Source organism: Podarcis erhardii (genome assembly GCF_964252035.2).
Source record: "Podarcis erhardii genome assembly, chromosome: 2".
Lineage (NCBI taxonomy): Eukaryota > Metazoa > Chordata > Lepidosauria > Squamata > Lacertidae > Podarcis > Podarcis erhardii.
In genome coordinates this window covers 116,798,902-116,824,715 of record NC_138498.1, presented here as the reverse complement: position 1 = coordinate 116,824,715, position 25,814 = coordinate 116,798,902, and the positions used below count along the sequence as shown (strand labels likewise).

Below are 25,814 nucleotides of genomic sequence, written 5' to 3'. Positions count from 1 at the left end.
TTCGTTTAGCGAAACGCCTCCAAAACGGAAAACCCTTTCGTCTAGCGGGTTTTCCGTCTTGCGAGGTGTTCGTCTTGCGGGGCACCACTGTAATAAATTTCCCAGAATCCTTTGCAACAAGCTCCCATTTTGTGGTGGCGACCGCTCAGGGCTGCTTCAGCGGACGAGATGCTCTGGACAGGTTTCCATAATAGAAAGCTGCCTTGAGAGACACTGCCTTGCAAGAGCTGAATTGTTCATCTTCTTGCCGAGTCCTGCCCACCCTCCACCTTGGCTATTCTCTGTGGCAAGGATAGGGAGCTTCCAGATGTTGTTGACTCCCAACTCCCATTGGCCCTGGCTGACATGGCCAGCAGAGAAGTTGCAGTTCAGCACCAGGCAGAGGGCCCCATCCCTGCCCCAAAGAGAGTCACCAGAACACAGGAAGTTACCTTATATGGTCAACCTGCAGGTCCCTCTGGCTCAGAACGTTCTACACTGACCGTGAGCAGCTCTCTATGGTTCCAGGCACAGGATTCTCCCAACCCTAGCTGGAGGCTGTGGGGACTGAGTCTGGAACTGCATAGCTTGTGTACTACCAGTGAGCCACGGCCCTTCCTTTGACCTCAGGAATGGTCCGCAGAGTTTGCTAGCTGGGAATCACAGGCAGGCGGCAGGGACCATAAGAACAAAGCTGGCTTTGTGCCAAGTCAGACCACAGGTCCTTCTAGCCAAATGTGCGCATCTCCCCTTATGCATGGGGAATGGAGGTGGGGAATGCAGCATGCACATGTGCCACACTTGCTCACACCTCATGGGCTGGAGGCTGGGAGATCTGCACAAACCACAGGCCTAGCCCATCACACCAGCAAGGCTTAACAGCCAGGATGAATGACCAGCCTTTGGAGGAAACTTATACCTATGGAGAGAAAAAATATACGTGTCTTCTTTCTAAATTGTAAGAGAGATTCCGCGCCTTAATGTTAGGTGTAGAGAATAAAAACGGCCCTCGAGATTACAGAAGCTAAGGCCATCCCTGATTTACAAGATTCCTGGCCGGGGCGATGGGTGAAGTGGCCCCATCAGGAGGGCCGGCCTAGTGATCAAAGCCTCTCCCCGCTCTTACGCGCATTTATATGGCTCCTCTCCCGTGTGGACCCTCTTGTGACTTAGGAGGTGGGAGCTGGAAATGAAGCACTTCCCGCACTCCAAGCACTCGTAGGGCTTCTCCCCCGTGTGGACCCGCTTATGGCTGACGAGCCGAGAGCTGGAGATGAAGCTCTTGCCGCACTCGGAGCACTCGAAAGGCTTCTCTCCCGTGTGGGTTCTCTTGTGTGTGATGAGGGAGGCTTTCTGCCGGAAGCTCTTGCCGCACCCTGAGCATATATATGGCTTCTCTCCCGTGTGGATCCGGCTGTGCGCCGTCAGGTTGGAGCTCCGGCTGAAGTTCTTGCCGCAGTCGGGGCACTTGTACGGCTTCTCGCCCGTGTGGGTCCTCTTGTGGTCGGTGAGGTGGGAGCTGCTCCCGAAGCGCTTCCCGCACTCCAAGCACTCGTAGGGCTTCTCTCCGGTGTGCACCCGGATGTGGTTGATGATCTGCGAGCAAGCGCTGAAGCTCTTCCCGCACAGCGTGCACTCGTAGGGCTTCTCTCCTGTGTGGGTCCGCTTGTGGGTGATGAGGGAGGCTTTCTGGTTAAAGTTCTTGCCGCAGTACGAGCAGCTGTAGGGCTTCTCTCCCGTGTGGACCCTCTTGTGCGTGATGAGCTGGGAGCTGGTGCTGAAGCTCTTCCCGCACTCGGAGCACTCGTACGGCTTCTCGCCCGTGTGGGTCCTCTCGTGGGTGATCAGGGAGGCTTTCTGGTTGAAGCTCTTCCCGCAGACCGCGCACTTGTGAGGCTTCTCGGGCATGTGGGTCTCCTCGTGCCTCATGAGCTCAGAGGGGTGCGAGAACCAGGTCTCGCACACCGAGCACTTGTAGGGCTTCTCCCCGGTGTGGATCCTCTCGTGGATCACCAGGTGGGTTCTCTCGTAGAAGCTCGCCCCGCAAAAGGAGCATTTGTGGGGCTTTTCAATCGGCTGCATTTCCTGATGGCCAAAGCTCTGGCAGGAGCTTTCCCCCGAGTCAGCGTGCCTGTGGGTTCCCTCCTGGGAGGAACCTTCGCGTAAGCCCCTCTCGCCTTCCTCAGAAAGCTTGGCGGCCTTCCCAGGAGGGCTTTCCAGGTGACCTTCTGGCCCCTGGCGACTTTCAGTCTTCCCGTCCATCTCAAGGCCCTGGAACCCTTTCCCTTTGGCTCTTTCCAGCGATGCTCCACCAATACCCACTTGATCAGGCCGGTCGGCCTGAAAGGATGACTCCTCCTCGTCGTCATCTTGCACTTGCTCATTGCCTGTTGGAACACAAATACAGTGGTACCTCGGGTTACATACGCTTCAGGTTACATACGCCTCAGGTTACAGACTCCGCTTACCTGGAAATAGCACCTCGGGTTAAGAACTTCAGGATGAGAACAGAAATCGTGCAGCAGCGGTGCAGCAGCAGCAGGAGGCCCCATTAGCTAAAGCAGTGCTTCAGGTTAAGAACAGTTTCAGGTTAAGAACGGACCTCCAGAACGAATTAAGTTCTTAACCCGAGGTACCACTGTATAAGAATTGTAGTGAAGGGCCCTGCTGCATCACCCCAGAGGCCAGCTTCCTCTTTCCCACAGTAGCCAACCGGGTCCCCCTCTAGCAAGCCCACAAACAGGATGTGTGGGGAACAGCCTTCTTTCCCATTTGACCTCCCAACGAACCATGAGATTCCATTTAGCTAACACCGACCAGCTAATTCCACAACGGAATACTGCATTATTTTATTTATTCCAGCGATCCCCACCCTTACTCAAAAATGAGCTCAAGGTGGCGTTTCTCCAAGAGTTCGTGTACATGTTTCTCCCCTTCCTCAGTTAATCTCCACAACAACCCTGCGAGGTAGGCTAGGCTGAGAGGCAGTTAACTGGCCCAAGGTCACTCAATGAGCTGTATGACTGAATGGGGATTTGAATCGTGGTCCCCCAGGTTCTAGTCTGGCACTCTAACTACTCTGCTACACTGGCAAGCCCGTGAGGTGGTTTAGACTGAGAAAGAGTGATCAAGGAGACAGCAGGGGACTTCAAGTCTGATCATACCTGAGCATTGGACGTATTGGCTGGGGTTGGCGAGAGTCCCCCGCCCCTGGGGTAGCAGGAATACTTACCAGACAAGGTGGCCTCCCAGTCATCCTCCTGCTTTTCCTCCAAGGGGAGCTGCATCTTCAGGACAGCAGCTGGCGAATGATCTGACATGGGAGAGTTAAATGGCTTCTCCAAGGAGCCTGACAGCTAATTTTTTAAAAAAGGGAGAGAGAGAGAGAGAGATGCATAATGGTCAGACAAGTATAAAAAACATGAACGCTGCAGGTACCACCAGCCCCAAACCCTTAATCCAAAACAATTGCCTTATGTTCGGGTTCCTCGGACTCTTGCAGGTACCGCTCTGCCAGGGCTACGGCTCGGGTGCAAGTCTCGGGGCCCTGGTCCCTGACCCAGCTCTGCATTTCCGGAGGCAGGACAGTCAGAAACTGCTCCAAGATCAGGAATTCCAGGATCTGCTCCTTGCTGTGAGTCTCCGGCCGCAGCCACTGGTGGCAAAGTTCCCAGAGCTTGTTGCAAACCTCTCGGGGCCCCTCGGCCTCCTCATAGCAGAAGAGGCGGAAGCGCTGCCGCCTCATCTCGACGTTGACCAGATCCTCGTCCAGAACCTCCTCCTTCACTTTCACCGGTGACTCTCGGCTGCTCTCGTAGGCCTTGCTGGTGTCTCCACTGAGGCCCGGGGGGCTCTGGTCCATGCACTCGACCTTAGGCCACCGGCCACCTTCAGCCCCTCCCTTGAAGGAGGTCTGGAAATACTTGGTGTCTTCTCCTAGTGAATACTGGGGTGGCTGGGGGTTCCTCCATCCCGAACGGGAGGGCTGCATCGCCTTCAAGAAGTCCTGCAACTGGGACTCCCAACAATGGTCCTCCGGCTCCCGTTTAAACTGCTGAGGCGTGGCCCCTTCCATCAACTCCCCGGTGGCCCCGACCTGAACGACGTGAAGGTCTCGGGCTCCCCCCTCCACAGTCTCTCGTGGTTCAGGTCCTGCAGGTTCCTGTTCCTCCATTTTGGTTTCCGAATCCAGCTCCTGAATGGGAAAGAGGGTAAAGTAAATTTTGTTATGTATCCCAAAAATGGGGCAGGGGGGCAACCAATGAGAGCTTATGCTGAATTAAGAGCAGAAGAAGAACCTTGTGTTTTAGACCCCATGGAGATGTCTTGGAGAGGGTGATGAGCAGGAATGGGAGATTTGGGAGCTGGAACAAGCTGGAGGATGAGAATATGGGACCTCAGGAGGAGGACCCTGAGCATCATAACAATAATAATATTTTTCCAACAGAACACTAAAATACAATAACCTATTAAACATTAAAAGCTTCCCTAAACAGGACCGCCTTCAGATGTCTTCTAAAAGTTTGGTAGTTATTTTTCTCTTTGACAACTGGTGGGATGTCAGTGGCCTGCAGTATGTATGTGGATTTGTGGTTGAAGACAAGAGATAGCCCATCCATCTCATTAAATATTCATTGATTTTTAATTGCAGGTCAGTTGCTTCTTTTATTTCTTATAGATTGGGTTTCATGACATCACAGTTCTAATTCCATATATTTCAGCGCATTACGACTGCTGCAACAAGGAGAAACACCAATTTCAAGCAGCAGCTCCCTATATTCCTAGCTCAGTGGTCAAGCATCTGCTTTCCAGGCCAAAAGTCCTGGGTTCAATACTGGGTATATCCAGGTAGAGCTAAGAGGAAGACCCCTAGAGAGCCTCTGCTGGTCAGTGTGGACAATACTGAGCTGGATGGGCCAAGATAAGGCCACTTCCTATGTTCCTAGCTCTGTCCCATTTCAGACTTAAGTTGGGGTAGGAGGGTAGGAATTTCATATCCAAACTCTGCTTTAAGATGTCCTACGATGAACAACCCACCTCTCCCTATATCACTGGTTCCATTTGGACAATGGATCCCCATGTACCTATGGGGGGCAAGCCACTCTTTACCCTACAGATCTTTGAACTGCCCTTGGGAATGGATTGATAACCCATAAGAACATTAAAAAATATATTAGAATTGTAGAGTTGGAAGGGCCCCCAAAAGACATCTGGTCCAACCCAGGAATCTCAACACATTGTCCCCCCATCCAATCTGAAACCACAGCAGACCCTGCTTAGCTTTGTGAATGTGCTAGCAGTTTTATTGCTGCACTACCAGATGTGCTTAAGAAGAGCCCTGCTAGATCAAGCCATTGGCCCATCTTAGTCCTATTTCTTTCTTTCTTGTTTATTTATTTATTAAAAAAAACATTTACCGTATTTTTCACTCTATAAGACGCATCAGACCACAAGACACACCTAGTTTTTGGAGGAGGAAAACAAGAAAAAAAATATTCCGAATCTCAGAAGCCAGAACAGCAAGAGGGATTGCTGCACAGTGAAAGCAGCAATCCCTCTTGCTGTTCTGGCTTCTGTGATAGCTATGTAGCCTGCATTCGCTCCATTAGACGCACACACATTTCCCCTTACATTTTAGCAGGGGAAAAGTGAGTCTTATAGAGCAAAAATACGGTATATACCATTGTATCACAGGGGTATAGAAAGCCATAAAACGATACAGTAAAATAATTATAAAAAGCAAGTTAAAAGTTCTCATGATAACCAACCACATGCCTATGGGAAGCCCGGAAGCACAACCCGAGCACAAGAGCCCTCTCCCCTTCTGAGGTTTCCAGCAACTGCTATTCAGAAGCATTGCTTCCTCCGACCGCAGAAGTAGAACATAGTCATTCATGTTTCTTCCAGTGCTGGCAATGAGGCTCCATCCATGCAGTCCAACGGCACTTCCATACAGCAGTTCAGTGCGAGCTCAGTGCAGCGAATGCGTGCAAGAGTTGTGCAGCATCCACACACAACATGGCATCATCAAGATGCCAGCCCATATTATTTCCACATTTAATCTGATTTTACTGTCTCTGTCGAAAATCCACTAAGTAAAAAAACACAGAAACAGTAAATCCAGATTAAATGGCGAGAGTGGACAAGCAAAATGTGGCACAGCCTTTTGATAACGAAGACATCATGTTATGTACCAGCAGCTACAAGACCACAATAAACTGCTCTGTATAAATACATAGTCTCTTTCAGCGGTTCCCCCTGCATTGAATGGGGTTGGACTAGATGATCCTTGTGGTCTCTTCCAACCAGTGGCGTAGCGTGGGTTGTCAGCACCCGGGGCAAGGCAAATAATTTGCGCCCCGTAACCCGTGGATTTGCGCCCCCTAACCCGTGGATTTGCCCTAACCCCAGATGTTGCGCCCGGTGCGGCCGGCCCCCCCTGCACCCCCCCACGCTACGCCACTGCTTCCAACTCTACAATTCTATGATTCTTCCCCCCACCCCAACCACTTGAAAACTGCTGAGAGTCTTGGCAGACCAGTTAATGGGTTTTTTTCTGTCCGTTGTAGCAACTGTAATGTGCTGTGCTAGATGCTGCAGGATTTTTAACTGTGTTTTTATTGCTTCTTTCATTATTTAAATTGTATTTTATTTTTTGACATGGACTACAATAGAAGGTACGATAATACATAAAAAATACAATGCAAAAGCAGCAATAAAAATACAATTAGAACTCAACATGAATATTTAACGCACTGCACCCACTGTTCACAGTTGCTGCACCCGCTGTTCTACACACACACCGCAGACCACCAGATTGAAGTCCACGGGCCACAGTCTGGTCTGGTCCTGGTCTATTCAGGGACACAGAACATAGGAGCTGCCTTATATATATCTGAGTGAATCAGATCACTGGTCCATTTAGCTCAGGGGTCAGCAAACCTTTTCAGCATGGGGCTGGTCCACTGTCCCTCAGACCTTGTGGGGGGCCGGACTATATTTTGGGGGGAGAAATGAACGAATTCCTATGCCCCACAAAGAACCCAGAGGTGCATTTTAAATAAAAGGACACATTCCACTCATGTAAAAACATCAGGCAGGCCCCACAAATAACTCAGAGATGTATTTGAAATAAAAGGACACATTCTGCGCATGTAAAAACACGCTGATTCCTGGACCATCCGCGGGCCAGATTGAGAAGGCAATTGGGCCGGATCCAGCCCCGGGCCTTAGTTTGCCTACCCATGATTTAGCTCAATATTGTCTACACTGACTGGCAACAGCTCTCCAGGGTTCCAGGCTGGAGAGTCTGCCTGAAGATGCTGGGAACTGAATCTGGGACTGATGGGCACACGCCACAACCTCTTTTATTGGTTACAACAAAATGCATCTTCCAAGCCTAATTTAAGTAGGGTGAAGGGGATCTAGCAAGCACCCATTAAGGCCTCTGCAGAAACCTGTGCGCTCTTGGGTACCACGTTGTCGATCCTTGAATAACAAAGCAACAATGTATAAGACTATTGGAGGGACTGCTTACAGAACTTCAGCAAAGATCTAAGAACAGCAAGTTGCTAGTTTGTGTGTTTTTGTTTTAAAGCAAATTACAGTGGTGCCCCGCAAGACGAATGCCTCGCAAGACGGAAAACCGGCTAGACTAAAGAGTTTTCCATTTTGGAGGCGCTTTCCAAAATGAATTTCCTATGGGCTTGCTTCGCAAGATGAAAATGTCTTGCGAGTTCCTGCGGGGTTTTTTTCCTCCCCCCCTTTTTTCTAAGCTGCTAAGCCGCTTATCCGATAAGCCGATAAGCCGCTAAAAGCCGCTAAACCGCTAATAGCACTAATCCGCTAATCCGTCAATGGACTTGCTTCGCATGACGAAAAAACCGCTAGACGAAGAGAGTCGCGGAACGGATTCTTTTCGTCTTGCGAGGCACCACTGTAATAGAGAATAAAGAACCTTCAGCTGCACACACACAATACGTTTAAAGCACATCCATGACTCCCTCCCAAAGAATAATGGGAACTGTAGTTTCTCTCTCATACAGCTGCGATTCCCAGCACCCTTACAGACTGTTCCCAGGGTTTTTGAGGGCATGTCATGTGCTTTAAACGTATGGAGTGTATACAGCCTTAGCACCAACAGAAAGGCTGAAAGAAAGGCCAGGTGAATTTTTCGTGGGAAGGGCATTCCACAATTGTGGGGCCACCACCAACAAAGGCCACTTTTCTCATCATGGCCCATCTAATTTCACACATGGAAAAGGGCAGAGCACAGGACCTCCGAAGCTGATCCTCAGTGCCCACTGCTTCACGTGGGTGCAAGAGATTACTGAGGTAACCTGGCCCCCAAAGCCATTCCAGGTCCTTAACAACTAATAGCAGCCATTCATGACACAAAGCTCCAAAACAAAAGCTGGCAACCATTGCAGTTAGAACCACAAAACTCCAAATTTTAGGCGCCAGATCTCAAGCCTGTCAGCAACATTTTGCATCAATTGGAAGTTTATGAGGCATTGGTTTTGTCTGTTTTGTAAAACAGCTTCACATGATTAGCAATGCTGTAATCCAGCCTGGAAGTAACCAGGACACCGATAACTGATGTCAAGGTCCATCTTAAAAGATGGAATAAATGTGTATTAAATAACTTGCTGGCTCACTTTGGCGTTGTGAGACTGACCCCCTTCCCCCTATCCTCTCCCAGGCCCCATCTGCGCTATGTATTTAAAGCAGTATTATATCACTTTAAACAGTCATGGCTTCCCCCGCAGAATCCTGGGAACTGTAGTTTGTTCAGGGTGCTGAGAATTGTTAGGAGACTCCTATTCAACGCACAGAGCTATAATCCCCGGAGTGGTTTAACACTCAGTTCCCCTTCCCAGGGAACTCTGGGACTTGTAAGGGGAATATGCGTCCCCCGACAACTTCCAAAGGGCCAGTGACCAACACAGACTAGCACTTTTCAAAGTCAATACCCTTCTCACATTGTCTCATCTAGCTGGCTATGTTGTCCATGGAACTCCCCGCAAGAGGATTCAAGGCGTGGGATGCTCTGTTCAGTTCATGCACTGTGCTGGCCAGGAGGGCTTGGGCCTCACCATCCCATCCCATTGAGTGCACCTGAGACATACTGCCCCACCTGCCTGGGGGAAGATCAGTGGCAACAGGAAGCTGATCCTCCCCCATCTCCCCCCAGCCCGTTGCCCCAGGAAGCTGGTCCGCCATTACTGATCCTCTTGCGGAGTTCCGCTTCAGAGGGACTCCCGGATTCCCCGGGGTACAGTTTGGATAGCCTCCGATTTAGGCCCTGCCTCTTGGGGTGACAGCCTGCCTCTCTCTCAGTTCTTCTGCAATAACAATTCCTGACGACCGTGCGAATCCAGACTGCATTAAAGCACCCATGTCAAACCACATGGCATCTGGGCACACAAGTGCTCTGAGTTGAATTTTGCACACTTTTAAGTTTCTCCGAGGACCCCCTGCTCCTTCCCTCCGGCATTAGTTCCCCATCTCTCTCGTCTCTCCCACTCAGCCCCCTTCCCACTGCCACTACTTTGTAGCTTGCATCCGGGTGCCCCCCCTTCCTTCCTTCCTTCCTTCCTTGAACTCACCCGCGCCTTGCAGCCTTTGTGTCTGCCGCAGCCCTTCGATTGCTCCCAGGTTGGGAAGCGAGATGCAAGAGGCCGTTTCTCATGTCAGACCGGAGGCGGGAGGCGGGACGAGAAGGGAGAGGGAGCCTTCTCCCCCCCCTTCCTCTCTCTCTCTCTCTCTCTCTCTCTCTCTCTCTCTCTCTGCAGCTCTCATCTCAAATTTCCACAGGCCTTTCTAGGAACCAGAGCTTCATAGGTTTAACCCTCTGAACCACTCCAAGTAGGAAAAACAACAACATCAACAGAGGAGAACAATTGCAGAGGGATAGTGGCCATGTTAATCTGTTGCAGTCAAGAGGACTTGACTTGCAGTCTTTTAAAGGCCAGAAAGTGAACAGCGGGGGGAGCTTTTCTTGGACTACAAAATGCCACACACACACACACACACACACACACAAAATGTTACTTTTCTAGCCCTAGCAAAGCCGCTCTCAAATGGTTCCCCCCCCCCAAAGTAAACATCAAGGAACGAAAATTAAAACTAAAGCCTTAAAAATAAGAAGGGAACAGAGTTCGCACTCCTCCAAAAGTCCTTTTTATTGTGCATGGCTAATGTTTCGTGCTCATGATACTATTGGGGTGTCCACACACTATTCCACTTTCAATACTGTTTACATCTTCAAAGGTTTGGAGGCAAAAACACTGCTTTATTTCTAGTCACTGCATGTCTTGTGGCTTACGGCTGAAATCCTTTAAGTTTTCATGCCACAAACGTTCTGGAGTATTATTATTATTATTTTTGTCCCACTTTGGATGCACTATAGCCCCTTAAGACAGCAATAATGTGGTAGCACTGGAGAAACATTATTTAACAAATGTTGTATTTCAAATTGCTGTAACCTGCCTGTGGGCCTTACAGTGAAGCGTGCATAATGAATAACAACAACTAATAAAGTAGAATAAATCTACCAGCAACAAATAAAGCAGAAAAAACTCATAGCTGATACACCCTGATCAGTCACATCTGCACAATATATTTAACACACATTTACACCACTGAATGCTGGGATCTGTGTTACCCAACACAGAGCTACAATTCCAAGCTCTTTAAAACTAGTTTTCAGGTTTCTTTGATGGGAACCCATGCCTGCTTAAAGTGGTATAAGAATGCTTTAAATATATTATTATTTTATATCATTATTATTTATTAACTTTGTATACTGCCCTTCATCCGAAGATCTCGGGACGGCTCACAGCATCAAAATAAAAGATAAAAACACAAAATACATAATAAAAACAGGAAGCAAAACAAAACAAAACAAAACAAAACAATAACACCCCCTTTCCCTCACCTCCAAATATATGGTACAGAAATGACTTCTGGGTCAAGAGCATGCTGCAGAATACACCCACAATAAAATACCAGCCCTACATTAAAAGCTATGTGGAATGTCTTCATTGCCTGCCTGAACACCACCAGGGATATGGTGAGGACCAGGGTGTTACTGCAGAAAAGTCCTTGCTCATGGTGTCCCCCCCCCAAACTGGGACATGCAAGAGGAACTTGGAAGATTATCATAATTTATAGGGAGGTTCATATAGGACAGGAAAGTGGTACCCTCCAGATATTCCTGGGCTAAATCTCCTATCATCCAATGGCCAGGGATTATGGGAGTTGAAGGGTCATAGCTTCCCAATTCCTGATATTGGAGAAAGCCACAAATCTATTGCCAATCCATGAAGCGTTTGTTTGAGGGGCGGGTATTACATCTTAGGGATGGGAGATTCGGCAAAATCAGCTTTTCTCATTTTCTAATTTCCCAGACTTATATTCCGTTCTCCACTTTTCGACATCTGTTTGTGATATGTGTGCGTGTGTATAGCCCTCATGAATATTCATCAGCATTTTTATTTCTCCTAATATATGTATCTTGGTATGGTGATTTTCCTAATATACACATTTTTATATAGCAATCCCACCCCGCCCCCCCGCAATACAATGCCTTTTTTGTATACTATTTTAACTGATATATGCATTTTACTGCGCGCTTTAGTCCAGTAAGTATGAATTTTTGTAGAAGTCACTCGGCTAGAGAATTGTGCTTCAAAATTAAAAGAAGTACAAATTTCAGAGTACAAATTTCAAAGGACAGCTGTGTTTCCATTTTTGTATTGTGTCAGTGTGAATTAGGTAGCTTAATATTTAAATGTGAACTGAATCAAAGACCTTCCCCTTCCCTGATTACATACCCAGACTGGTACAAGGAGGAACACTGCAAACATAGACTGCATAATTAAGTCTAAGCAGCAAATCAGAGAGGAAACACTAGATTATTAGTCAATTTCATGAAACAAAGAGTCTTGGTGGCCCGAGCAAACAGATTTGTTAGGAATACAGGAAATTGACATTATTACAGGGAGGAGCAACAGTTACTTATTTTTTATTATTGAATTTATATACCTCCTTCATCAAAAAATCTCAGTGCAGTTCACAAAATTAAAAATACGAGATGAAAGCTAAAATAAATATTTAAAACAAAAACAACAAAACTATAACCCCTCTACCCACCCACAAACACATTTAAGAGGCTGTAGAATATTAATCAGTCGAATGTTTTTTTATCTTTCTACCGTAGGCTACATTCCAGCCATGTAAAGCAATGCACATTTCTCCATCTAGGCGCGTTCTCACACTTCAAGGACACATTCCAGCTGCACAAAAACATTAAAGGAAGGCATGTATGCTTTCTATACATAAAATTTAAGAGCCTAAGAAGAGTCCTGCTGCATCAGAATAATGGCCCAATCTAGTCCAGCATGCTGTTCCTACAATGGCTGACCAGGTGCCTGGGGGAAACCTACAAGCAGGATCTGAGGGGAACAGCACTGCCTTCTCCACTTGTGATTCCCAGCAATTGGCATTCAGAGGCATAGATCGCCTCTGACAGTAGAGGATATAGTCATCGTGTCTAGTAGCTATTAAGAGCTTTCTCCTCTGCAATATTTGTCTAATCCTTTTAAAATGAATCCAAGCTGAGAGAGCAAGTTCCATAGTTTTAACAATGTACACATCAAGCAGAAATTTGTATCACAGCTTTACTAAAACGACATTAAAATAAAGGGAGGAGAGATGTGTCAAAATGCATGTATACCCTCATGCATAAGGTAAAAGGTAAAGGACTCCTGGATGGTTAAGCGTCTATGGTGTTGCGGTGCTCATCTCACTTTCAGGCCGAGGGATCAGGTGTTTGTCCACAGACAGCTTTCTGGGTCATGTGGCCAGCATGACTAAACTGCTTATGGCGCAACGGGACACCCTGACGGAAGCCAGAGCGCACGGAAATGCTGCTTACCTTCCCGCCGCAGCGGTACCTATTTATCTACTTGCACTGGTGTGCTTTCAAATTGATAGGTTGGCAGAAGCTTGAAGAGAACAGGAGCGCACCACGTCTGCAATGGATTCCAAATAACTTTACTGCAAGAGAGGCTGCCTTCCTCGCAATAGAAAGCTTAATTTCCATTCATTTTCTGATTCTTAGTGTTATTTTAGTAAGGGCTTAAGATCTCTGATCCCTGTACTCTGCAGGAGAGGACCTTTTGTAGTTATTACCACATCACAATATAGGAATCGAGCCTTTAGCATGTTGGTACCTGCCCTTAGAAGCCCCTTCCCCATTACAGATCAGACAAGCAAAGTCTCCATTGCCTATCGAAGACCTTCCTTTTTCAAAGAGCCTTTTAAGTGAAGATATTTATCCCATTTTCTATCGGCGTCGGATTTGAAATTGATTTTACATACAAAAGTGGTTTTTAATTGCTTTTACATATGAAAGCGTTTGTAGTTGTTGTTGTTCTCCCTTGCGTTGTTGTTTTTCATTTTAATATATAGGTCACTGTGCAATTGCTTTTATTGCTGCTGGTTTTCATTGTGAAATTGCTTTGAGGCATTTTCTGGGAAGCAATTATTAAATGGAATTTAAATAAATAATAGCAAGCGTTCTCCAACACTACAAGCATAAAGCTGATGTTCATGAATATGGCGAGGCACAGCAAAATTGACTCCATCACCTACAGGGCTGGCTTGAGGCCTTGCCCTGCCTGAGGCGGAAGGACAATATGGCACCTTTCCTTATTTAATGCAACTAAAGTGGATATGACTGGGGGTCACACCACATGTTTATAACACTCATACCAGTTTTAAAATTCATTGTGTGTCCTCCCACCCACCCACCCCAGGCCAAATGTGAAAACTGTAGTTTTTTAAGCCTGCTGTGGACTGTAGCTCTGTGAAGGGGTCCTCCTAACAACCGTCAGCACCCTGAACATAGTTCCCAAGATTCTTTGGGGGAAGCCATGACTACTGAAAGTGGGCTCAAGAGTGCTCAAATTGTACGGTGTGGATGTGACCAGGCAGTGTCCTCCACTGCACTTGACGGCCCAGCCGCACATACCTCCCTAAGGCATACACAAAAGGTCTCAGCAAATATCCCGCTGAGTCCACGATGCATGAGGGACTGTTTACTTTGGCTCAGCATCCCCTACACTGAGCACAAACATTCCCATGCCTACATTTTTACAGGACGCCAGAACTGAACCCCTTCTCTCCCTCCTATTCTGAACAGAAGAGAGGTGCAAAGAGCTTTGCTCAGTGAGCGACCACAGCGGTGGCTGGTTTAGACCCCTTTCCTCATGTGACGGGGTGCCAGATTTGAGGATGGGGCACATATCCACGCCATTTTGTGTTCCTGTCTCTCTTCCTTCTCTTTCAACGGTGGCAGCCATTTTGTCTCACGCCACGTTCCCGTGGCAGCCATCTTGTGTTATGTCATGAATCCACGACAGCCATTTTGTGACTGGTGCCCATGGAGATTTCTCAAAATTCCCAGTGTGCCCACCAGCTCTAAAAGGTTGGTGGCTCCAGCTGGCACTGTGCACGCCGCATACTCTCTTCTCAGCAGTGGAGGTCCTGCTCCATGATCACCTACTTTCTGAAGCTTCACACCAAGGAGAGTAGCCCTGGTTTATTATTCCTCACCAATTAAAAGCTTTTGGCAGCAGCTTCGAGTAGCTTTGCAATGCTGCCACACACACCCCCCCCCCCGCAATTTTGTTACCATTTTACAGACCGATTTTATTTTGCTGGCCTCTTTGTTACTTTTGCGATCTGCTTCAGTTCTGCTGCTTTTATTGTTTTTAATGATGGATGGCTTTAATCTGTTGATTCCCTGGTGCGGGCTGCTTTGGTTTTATTTTACAAGAAAAGCAGGGCGCCAAACCATTAAATGAGATAAATAAATAATAATCTTAAGAGTCCCTGCCAGTTATGCGCACCTCTTAAAAAGTCAGACACAGAACCTCTGCCAGGAAGAAAAGAAGCAAACCTGATACAATTCTTTTAAGCTTATTTTAAAAAGGAAAAGGAAAAAAAAAAGAGTAGAGGAGGCTTGCTTAAGGCCTCCTAATGAGCTTGCATCTGAGCGGATATTTACTAGGGCACATTCCCAATTCCTAGCTTAATTTTGTGGCTCCTGTGATATACTTCTGTGGTTCTACACTGACATTTGCCACACTTTATTCTGCAAAAAGAACAAAGAGCCTTGTGGCACCTCGAAGACTTAATGCTTTTATTATGGCACAAGCGTTTGTGAACTACAGTATGCTTCATCGCTCTCCTGTTCTTTGGATGAAGAGTGAAATGCAGAGGGAAACATCCGCGACTCAGTGAAAAGGCTGTGTGTCTCTGCACACGTGTGATGACTAAAATCAGGCTCTCTACTGAAACCAGATATATTTCACAAACTTTAGCACAAGAATGGGGAGTCTGTGGCCCTCCAGATGTTGCTGGATTGCAACTCACATTGTTATGATCATTGGCCACGATGGCTGGGGCTGCTGGGAGTGGGAATCCTACATCTGGAGGGCCCCAAGCTCCCCACCCTGCTTTAGTGATTGGAGGTGGTAGCCCAAGAAGAGCCCTGTGGAAGCACAAAGCTTGCTTCCACAGCAATACAGTTGGGTCATGGAGGCCACATTCACTTCATATGTCTAATGCACTATATGATACCACTTTAAACAGCCATGGCTTAAGAATTCTAGGTGCTTAGAGTTGTTAGGAGCCTCCCTTTTCCCATCACAATGGTATAACCATCAGGGAACTCTGAGAAGTGTAACTCCCAGCACCCTTCACAAACCACAGCTCCCAGAATTATTTGGGAGAAGCCAGCACTGTTAACAGCAGTATCAGAGTAATTTAAATCTATGGTTTGAACCTTTAGTAAAAGCATTAGAAACTTGAACCCGAAACCATAGAGATAGACAAATCAGTTCATTTCAGTTCTATGCTTCTCGTTTTTCTCACCTCCAATTCTTCACATTTCCGTAGAAATCTGCCAAATTTTGTGTGTGGGGGGGTGGAAATCCTAATGAAAAAGCTCGTTTTCAATGCAATTTTTCACATACTCAAATAGTCACAGAGCTACCATTCCCAGAGTGGTTTTGCAATCAATCCCTCTTCCCAGGGAACTCTGGGAATTGTAGCTCTGGGAGCGGAATAGGATGTCTCCTAACAACTCCCAGCACCCTTAACAAATGACACCTCCCAGAATTCATTGGGGGAAGCCATGACTGCTTAAAGTGGCATCCAAGTCCTTTAACTGTATAGGGAGAATGTGAGCAGGGAGTCTTTCCTAGCCCTACCTGGAGCTGCCAGGGATTGAACCTGGGGACCTCCTGCACACCCAGCAGATAGGTAAAGGTAAAGGTACCCCTGCCCGTACGGGCCAGTCGTGTCCGACTCTAGGGTTGCGTGCTCATCTCGCTCTAGAGGCCGTGAGCCGGCGCCGTCTGAAGACACTTCCGGGCCACGTGGCCAGCATGACGAAGCTGCAGCTGGCGAGCCAGCATCAGCACAGCACACGGAAACACCGTTTACCTTCCTGCTATAAAGCGGTCCCTATTTATCTACTTGCACTTAAGAGTGCTTTCAAACTGCTAGGTGGGCAGGAGCTGGGACCAAACGACGGGAGCTCACCCCGCCGTGGGGATTCGAACCGCCGACCATACAATCAGCAAGTCCTAGGCACTGAGGTTTTACCCACAGCGCCACCCGCGTCCCCTACACCCAGCAGATACTCAGAGTTAATTACCCCTCCCTCCCTCTCTCTCTCTGTTTGTGTAATTATTTTGAGAGCTCTGCCTTGCCACATTGGCTGCTGCAGTGGTAAATCCAGCTTTCCTCCACCAGCACTTTACTGCTGTTATAATTTGTACCCTGCTATTTGGGTCATAAAATGCAGGCTGGGATATTTTTTTAAAAAAAGAAGCACAGATCCTGCTGAAAGAGGCGTATGTCTCGGGTGTGGTGGGGAGTCTACATAGCTGGTCCGAGAAGAGGCCCTTCGCCATCCGGAATAGGGATGCAAGGGGCAGGAGAGCAGTGTATCCTATCCTGTTTTATTTTGGGTGGGGGTTAAGAGGGAGGCATGCGCTCTGATGCATCTGGGGCCTGCTGCTTCTTTATTGGTGCGCTTAGCCTAGAGCCAGAGACTGCCTTGCTTTTTATTAATCTAATAAAAGGATTTGACAGAGCACTTCTAATATGCAGAGTGCTCTCCCCCCCCCCGCCCGCAATTGCTCGCCATCCCAACAAACAGCAGCTTTTATGGGTCAAAAAGCAGCAATGGGGGAAAAGGCAGTCTCTCTCTTTCTCTGGCCACCCCACCTTCCCCCAGAACCACATCCAGTTTCGGCAGCCATTACTCACAGCTGCCAGATGAAACCAGCGGAATCAGAGGCAGTGTACCTTTGAATAAAGGTAAAGGTAAAGGGACCCCTGACCATTAGGTCCATTAGGTCCAGCCGTGACCGACTCTGGGGTTGCGGCGCTCATCTTGCTTTATTGGCCAAGGGAGCCGGCATTTGTCCGCAGACAGCTTCCGGGTCATGTGGCCAGCATGACTAAGCCGCTTCTGGTGAACCAGAGCAGCGCATGGAAACGCTGTTTACCTTCCCGCCGGAGCGGTACCTATTTATCTACTTGCACTCTGATGTGCTTTCGAACTGCTTAGGTTGGCAGGAGCAGGGACCGAACAACGGGAACTCACCCCGCCGTGGGGATTCGAACCGCCGACCTTCTGATCGGCAAGTCCTAGGCTCTGTGGTTTAACCCACAGCGCCACCCGCATCCCGGTACCTTTGAATACCAGGCAACAAATGAAAGAGAGGGAAGTTGGAAGCTGCACTCTTCAGAGCTGGACCTCTGGTCCATGTAGTTCATGAGGTCATGGTGGCCAAGCAGGTGCCTCAAAAGCAAAACCTCTGGCAACAGGGTTACCTGGCATACAGAGGCCTATTGACAGAACATAGCCATCGTAGCAAGTACCCTCCATGAATCTGCCTAATCCTCTTTTGTAGCCACCATTGCACCTTGTGGGAACAAATTCCAGTTTTAACTGCGGGTTGTGTGAAGAAGGACTTTCTTTTGTCTGTTCTGAAATCTGACAACATTCTGCTTTATGGGGTGTCCCTGAGTTCTAGCATTATGAGTGGCAGCAGCTCTCCAGGGTTCCTGGGATTGGACTAGATGACCCTCGGGGTCCCTTCCAACTCTACAGTTCTATGATTCTATGACATTTCCAGCCCTGCTGCAACGTGTTATATGTAAGGCTGCCCCTGAAGACGATTCAGAAGCTTCAGCTGGTGCAGAATTCGGCAGACAGGTTGCTCACTGGGCCAAGAGAGTTTGAGCGTATCACACCACTCCTGGTCTGACTGCACCGGCTGCCAATTATCTTCTAGCCCAACTGAAAGTGCTGGTTTTGACCTATAAAGCCTTAAACGGCTCAGTACTGCAATACCTCAAGGACCACCTCTCTCCACATAAAGCAACCCAGACTTGGCGTTCATCATCTGAGACCCTTCGTGTGCCTCCCTTGATCTGGAGGGTGGCAACACAAGAACGGGCCTTCGCTGTAGTGACGCCCCATTTGTGGAATGTTCTCCCCAGGAAGATTCGCCTGGTGCCTTCATTATATATTTCTAGGTGGCAGGCAATAATGTTCCTCTTCAACCAGGCCTTTGCCTGATTAATATTCTACAGCCTTTTAAATGTGTCTGCAGGAAGACGGGGGGGGGGGGGGCTATTGTTTTGCTGGTTTGTTTTAATTATTTACTTGCGTTTTTATCCTGTATTTTATTTTGTAAACCACCCTGAGATCTTATGATGAAAGGCGGTAAATCAATCTAAAAAACAGCAATAAATACCTGGAGAGGTGGAGAATCGAACCTGGGACCTTTTGCATGTGACGCATGTGCTCTACCACTGAGCTACCTACAGCCCTTCCCCAAATATCCATGCAAATAATTATTGGGGGCTAGCAGTCACCAATTCACAGACCCACCCTTATGATTGTGCTGCAACTCTGACTTACTCCTGCCACTCCTCAATTTCTCCACTGGTTACCTCTGAGGAAGAAAAAAGGCCACAGCAGGTTGCCAGCACTAACACCTTAGAATCATAGAATCATAGAGTTGGAAGAGACCACAAGGGCCATCGAGTCCAACCCCCTGCCAAGCAGGAAACACCATCAGAGCACTCCTGACATATGGTTGTCAAGCCTCTGCTTAAAGACCTCCAAAGAAGGAGACTCCACCACACCCCTTGGCAGCAAATTCCACTGTCGAACGGCTCTCACTGTCAGGAAGTTCCTCCTAATGTTTAGGTGGAATCTTTTTTCTTGTAGTTTGGAGCCATTGCTCCGTGTCCGCTTCTCTGGAGCAGCAGAAAACAACCTTTCTCCCTCCTCTATGTGACATCCTTTTATATATTTGAACATGGCTATCATATCACCCCTTAATCTTCTTTGCAGTATTTGCAGTGGGTGCCAAACTGATACCTGCTGAGTTCAAGGTGTTAGTACTAACACATAACAGATAAGCTCAGAGATGAGGCTACCTGAGAGGCACCTGAGAGGTAACAGCAATGGCAGGAGAGTTTCTCCTGCAAGCAGAGGCAGCCTGTCCTGATTCGCCGCAATGGGAAGGTGCCACTTTGAATTCATGCCATGCACCCTGCTTGCCGCCCTCACCAAAGCCCCACTTACACGGCTGCAGCTTCTGCGTTCTGGCAAGATCATGAGAAAGCACTGTAGGTGCCTCCCTGTGTGATCTTGCAGGACTCTTGCAAGATCTCCCTAAAACCCAGAAGCCACTAGATCAGCTTCTCCTCACTTCTCTAGCATCATAGGAGTAAACTCTTTGGGGCCAAGGTCCTGTCCCCCCCCCCAATAAAATATTTGAGGGGGCCGCCCCCCAAGTTGATGGTAATTGCTATTCAAATGTTGCCTGTGTACTGCGTCTTGCAATCGATTATGTGGGGTGAAGTTACGTGCCCCCCAAAGTGCATTTTTTAAAGGAAAAATGGTTCCAGTACTCACCGTGAACTTGTTACAGTAAATTACACTTTTAACATTTGTTGGGGAAAGGTGGCAGTATTGCATACCCTTGAATACACCCAGAAAAAAGAACTGCCCCCAATATCTGGCAGTGGGGGGGCATGCCCAGGGAGGCGCCCCTTGGATTCTGCTACTAATTAATACTACTAGTACTACCACCACCAATAATAGTCAGTGCTTTTTTTCTAAAAAAATGTTTAGGGGTACTCTCATTTTGACTCAAGAAAAATCACCATTTTATAGTTCAAATTGGGAAAAATAAATGCAGAAAATGGACAAAAGTACAAAGATTCACAAAATGTTTAGGCATACCCCTGTGTCCCCCCACAAAAAAAAGCAGTGATAATAATGTATTAGTCCCTAAATTGCTACAAGGCTGTGTTGTTTTGCTAGGAGTCAGCTTAAGGGAACAAGTAGCAGGTGATAGGAATAGCCAGGGGTGTTATTAGGGCACAGCCCAAGGGGCAGTGAGCCCCAGGTATTTTACACTGGGGGCCGAATCTGCTGCCCCTTGCTCCTTTATTATTTAACCATATGGGGGCACTGGATATGGACATTTTTTTCTTTAAGTCTTTCATTGTCCAATCTTAAGTTCTCTTTGCCAGTTTGCAATTTTCTTTTAAAGCCTTCATGAAAATTCAACAGCGTTTTAGTGCAAATGTCTAACATACACCTTTTATGTGTGCAAGTTTGCTCCAAAATATACCAAAACTATTTCCCCTGGCATAATTGTGTGCATCTTTTTTGCCAGCAAATGCATGTATATGCACGCTTTATCCCACTGTATGCATTTTTGCACATACTACTTGACAAAAGAACTGCTCTGCAAAATTCAGCGAAGAGTGGGTTTGAAACAATAGCCGTATATTTCAGTTCATGCATTCTTTCGGAAAGTGAAAAATTGTTTCAGAAACATAAAATGGTAGAGTCCGAAGGGACCCTAAGGGTGATCTAGTCCAATGCTCTGACATGCAGCAATCTCAACTAAAACACCCATGATAGATTCCCATCCAACCTCTGCTTAAAAACTTCCAAGAAATGAGAGTTCACAACCTCCAGAGGGAGTCTGTTCCATGGATGAAGAGCTCTCAACATCAGAAAGTTCTTCTTGATGGTTAGTTGGAATCTCCTTTCTTGTAACTTGAAGCCAATGGTTTGAATCCTACCTCCTGAGCAGGAGAAAACAAGATTGCTCCATCTTCCATGTGACAGCCCTTTATAGATACTTGAACATGGCTATTCGTCTCGTCTTTCCCAGGCTAAACATACCCAACTTCCTCAACTGTTCCTCATAAGGCTTGGTTTCCAGACCCTTGATCATCTTGGTCACCCTCCTCTGCACATGTTCCAACCTGTCAGTATTCTTCCTAAAATTATGGCACCCAGAACTGGAAACAGTACTCCAAATGTGGTCTGACCAAAGTAGAATAGAACGGTACTATGACTTCCCTTGATCGGGATGCTATACTTCTGTAGATGCAGCCTGGAATAGTGTTAGCTTTTTTTGCTGCTGCATCACAATGTGGACTCATGTTAAGCTGGTGGTCTACTCAGACCCTAGATCCTTTTCACATGTACTACTGTTAAGCCAAGTGCCCTCCATATTTATATTTGTGCATCTGGTTCTTGCTGCCCAAGTGCAGAACTTTGTCATTATGGAAATTCATTTTCTTAGTTTGGACCCAGTTCAGTAATCTGTTATAGTCAGATGAGAATCCAGGCCACAACTCTCTCCCAGTTCTACCTAGACATGCCTGGAAACATCTGCATGCAAGGGAAATGTTCCACCACTGAGCTACACCCCTTCCTCAAGTTTTTAAGGTACCCAGAAATGCCCCTGGGATGAGCCACTGCCGATGTAGAATATTCTGGCCCACACAGACCATTAGGCTGACCTGGTATTAAGGTAGTTCTTAATTTTCATGGCAGTGAGATGTGCCACTCCTGCTGAATTCAGCTCTCTCCTACCGCAGAAGTAATAAAAGATTAAAGAGCAACATGGAAAGAATTCACAAACATCCCACATCTAGAACACCCACGTAAGATGCTGCAGGGCCAGTTCGACAGAGGTTGTTCCCAGCTTAGTCCCAATCCCCAGGGGGAAAGGATCTCTCTTGAAATGCAGCGTATGGATTGATATATACGTTCAGGCATCCTTTCTCTCAGCTTCTGAGCCCAAGAGGCACTGATTGTGTTTATTTCCCTCTTTCTTGTTACCAGACCATGCCAGAGAGCGATTCCTGCCTCTTTAGTTATTTATGGGATTTTTCCACAGCACTTTTCGACTTGCCTGCCCAAATCGGCTTTTCCTGCCCCCTGCCCCCAATTTGTCTATCCCTCCCCATCGTTTTTTTTCTCCTCCTCCTCTCCACCCATCATCCCAGGTACCTTTAATTCACTGCTCTGGGACATCTTTCTCCAGCCGCTTGCAAAGATAATTCAAAATCCCAGTTGGCAAAGGCAGCAGACAGGAAGTGGCATTCATGAATGCAATCCCATTCTTCCCTCCCTTGCCTCCCAAACCTCCTCCCTCTCTAGCAATTGCAGCTCGGTGGATTTAACCCTCAAAGAGCTGCAGAAGAGCACCTCTAGTCTGGGAATCTGGAAGACAAGTTCTGGACATCTTCCTAGGGAATTCTTATTGGGCTTTTATCTATTGCTCATCCGACTGAAAGCAGACCCAGGGAAATTGACATGCCAAACCAGCTCAGTCCCATTAATTGCAATGGGACTTGGTTAGATGCTGCCCATCGATTGATTAATTGGAATGTATTTCCCAATCTTCCTCCCAAAGGCGGCAAAACCATCAGTGATAAAGCAATACAATTAAAAAATGAGAGAAGAATGTAGATAAAACATTGAAAACCAAATTAATAAAATATAAACAGTGTCAACTCCTCACATGGCTACTCGTGGCAAAGGCAAGCACATCAGAAAGGCTGTTCACCGTACAGAAGAGGTGGGGAAACTTTTTCGATCTGAGGGCTGCAATCCCTTCTGGGGAAGGAAGGGTCACACAGAATCACAGAATTGTAGAGTTGGAAGGACCTACAGGGGCCATCTAGTCCAACCCCCCGCAATGCAGGTATCTTTTTGCCCAACGTGGGGCTTGAACCCACAACTCTGAGATTTGTTCTCCTGCTCTAAGGACAGAGCTATCCAGTTAAACATGCCAGTGGAGGGTGAGGCTAGAGGTAAAAAAATAATAATTCCCCACCCCCTCCATGCAGGGAAGATCCCTTTGATCATGTCTTTGATCATGTCAGCTGCATGGTTGCATTCTGATATTGCATTCCCAACATTTCCCCTATTTTCTCTCCATCAAGAACCTCCATAATCTTCTTCCTGGAGCCCAGACAAATTACCCCAGAGCGCAAAGAGATTTGTGTACATATGTTGGGGTGCAAGCATAAAAGAAATGTGTATAATGAGAGAGAGAAGATGAGGAACAGAAGCTCAAAGACAGGCAAGTATGAATTCTTAAAGCAGATTTGGGAACAGTTGGTGCCAGCCAAACCTGCTGGCTTTAATGAGAAACCCACAACAACAGAAAGCAGCAGCAAAGCCATAGGTTCTGGGAGTCAGATATTTGGCTGAGAAGTTTGAAGGAGAAATGAGTAGCATTTCGTGAATGGTCAATCATATATGAACGTTAAAATAGTGTTTGCAGTGCTCTAAATGTCATATTTTGTAAAGTTGAAAGAATAAAATTTATCGCTCCCCCCTTGCAAAAGAACAGCAACACCCATTTCTTTCAGATTCAGTTTCAGGACGACGCCTTGGTCCAAGAACAAAAAGAGCATTGCTGGAAGAGGCCCATGGCCCATCTAGGCCAGTATCCTGTTCTCACAGTTGCCAACCAGATGCATCGAAGGGAAGCCAAGAGGCAGGACCTGAGTTCAAGATGGAAACCTCCTTTTCTGTGGTCTCCATCACCTGGTATATATTGCCTTCAACAGCAGAGGTAAAGCATAACCATCGTGACTCATGGGCGTAGCCATAATTTATATTTGGGGGACAGGACTTTTGTTAGGGGGGCAGAACCAAGCTATCTGTGACGTGATTGGTCAGTTTGTTAAGTATTTTTATTTATTTACTTGATGAGGAGTAGCTGACCCCCTCCCTAATATGCCCATGCTGTGGCAGGCCAGTGGCTACGGAAAGCCTTATCCCCCATGAATTTATCTAATCTTTTACACCAGTACAGGGTGGTGATCATCCACAATAGCTCAGGGGAGCGAATTCTGTAGTTAAACTCTGCGCTGGGTGAAAAAAGGTTCATCTGCCTGAACCTTCCAGCATTCAGCTTAGTTGGATGTGCCAGAGTTCTAGGACTGAGAGGGAGAAAATATTCTCTCTGCGTAACTTTATACCCCTCCATCCTGCATCTCCCTTTCCTTTTTCTCTAAACTAAAAACTTCCCAGCAGTGTTCCAGCTCGTCTCTGCTTACGTTCTGCTGGAGATGCAATAGGGATAATGTTTCTTTAAAAAGTATGTTTTTTCATTGTCCTATATTGAAATAATTTTGGCAGGAGGTAACTGAAACCATCAACAGAACTGCACGGAACAACCTTACATTTACAGAGCAAAATATGCTCTTGAATTATATACCCAGCACATGGTACCTTACAAAAGGACAATAAGAGTGGACTCTCCGTGCCCTTACCACAGCAAAAAGACTGATACAGTGGTACCTTGTGTTACGGATGAGATCCGTCTGTAACATGAAATGCCCGCAACTCGAAGTGCTGAGCAGGCAGACGGCATGATTTGGCACTTCTGCGCATGTGTGAGCGGTGAAACCCGGAAGTAACCCATTCCGGTACTTCTGAGTTGCCGCGGGACATAACGCGAAAAGACGCAACATGAAGCGGACGCAACACAAGATATGACTGTACTGATGAACTGGAAAAATAAAAATACAGTTCCCTTCTACAACTGGATTGAAGACTTATACACAAACTCACAACATATGAACAACTTGCAAATAAACACAGACTTGCCATGGACAAATTCAACGATGTTTGGAATCTGTTCTTACATATACTGTAATAGGTTAAGATCTGGTGAAGAACAATAACAACCTTGCAAAAATATATAGTTTTGGGTTTTCCCCCTCCCCCCTTTATTTTCCCTTCTACATGGGTTGTATCTCTTTCTTCTTTTCTCTCCTTTATTTACGTCTCACCATGTTTAGTGCACATATAATTATGTAGTTTTTGAAATTTGAATAAAGGGTTTTTTTAAAAAAGGAAAACACAACACACACACAAAACAAGTAAAAACTTCCCAGCTGTGTTCCAGCTCATCTCTGCTTACGTTTTGAAGCTTGCAAGCGAAAGATTAAAGCAACAACCCTATCCTGATTTTTTGGGGTTGTTGCTGTTCTTTCCTCCCCGCTCCCCACAGCATCTGGCTTACAGGGGTACACTGCACCTATAGGTGGAGGTTCTGTTTCCCGCAAGAGCACGCGGTGGGGTGTGTGGCCCGGGGAAGATCCAGCTAACAAGCTCTCCCTTTGATTTGGCAGGCGTGGGAAAGGAAGGCGGGGAGGGCGGTGTGCATCTTGTTTACTCCTCGCTTCGGATTCCCCTCCAGCCGCCGCTTCGCCTCCGATCGCCCCCTTCTCCCAAATCCCCGACTTAACTTACCGCTCCCAAAAGGCGCTGACTCCTTTGCAGCCGCGGCTAAATTGCAAAATAATAATAATAATAATTCCAAACTTCGGGACGACCCAAAAGGGGACTCAACCAAGGGGGCGGGACAGGAAGAGGAATTGTATGGAACTTTTTTTTT

General features: G+C 47.0%; 1 protein-coding gene across 3 annotated transcripts; it reads right to left on the bottom strand.

Moving 5' to 3' along the window:
- Nucleotides 1-95: 95 nt before the first annotated feature.
- LOC309336639 (uncharacterized protein) lies at nucleotides 96-25,814 on the bottom strand. Of its 3 annotated transcripts, none has more exons than XM_081852718.1 (4): nucleotides 25,670-25,814; nucleotides 3,452-4,174; nucleotides 3,212-3,335; nucleotides 96-2,366 (listed from the first exon to the last, which is right to left on the bottom strand). In XM_081852718.1, the coding sequence occupies exons 2-4, from the start codon at nucleotides 4,151-4,153 to the stop codon at nucleotides 1,102-1,104; spliced, it is 2,091 nt and encodes a 696-aa protein (XP_081708844.1). In that variant the 5' UTR covers nucleotides 4,154-4,174; nucleotides 25,670-25,814; the 3' UTR covers nucleotides 96-1,101. The 3 variants fall into 3 exon arrangements, with proteins under 3 accessions (XP_081708844.1, XP_081708842.1, XP_081708843.1); XM_081852716.1 differs by lacking the exon at nucleotides 25,670-25,814 and adding an exon at nucleotides 22,406-22,527; XM_081852717.1 differs by lacking the exon at nucleotides 25,670-25,814 and adding an exon at nucleotides 9,588-9,720.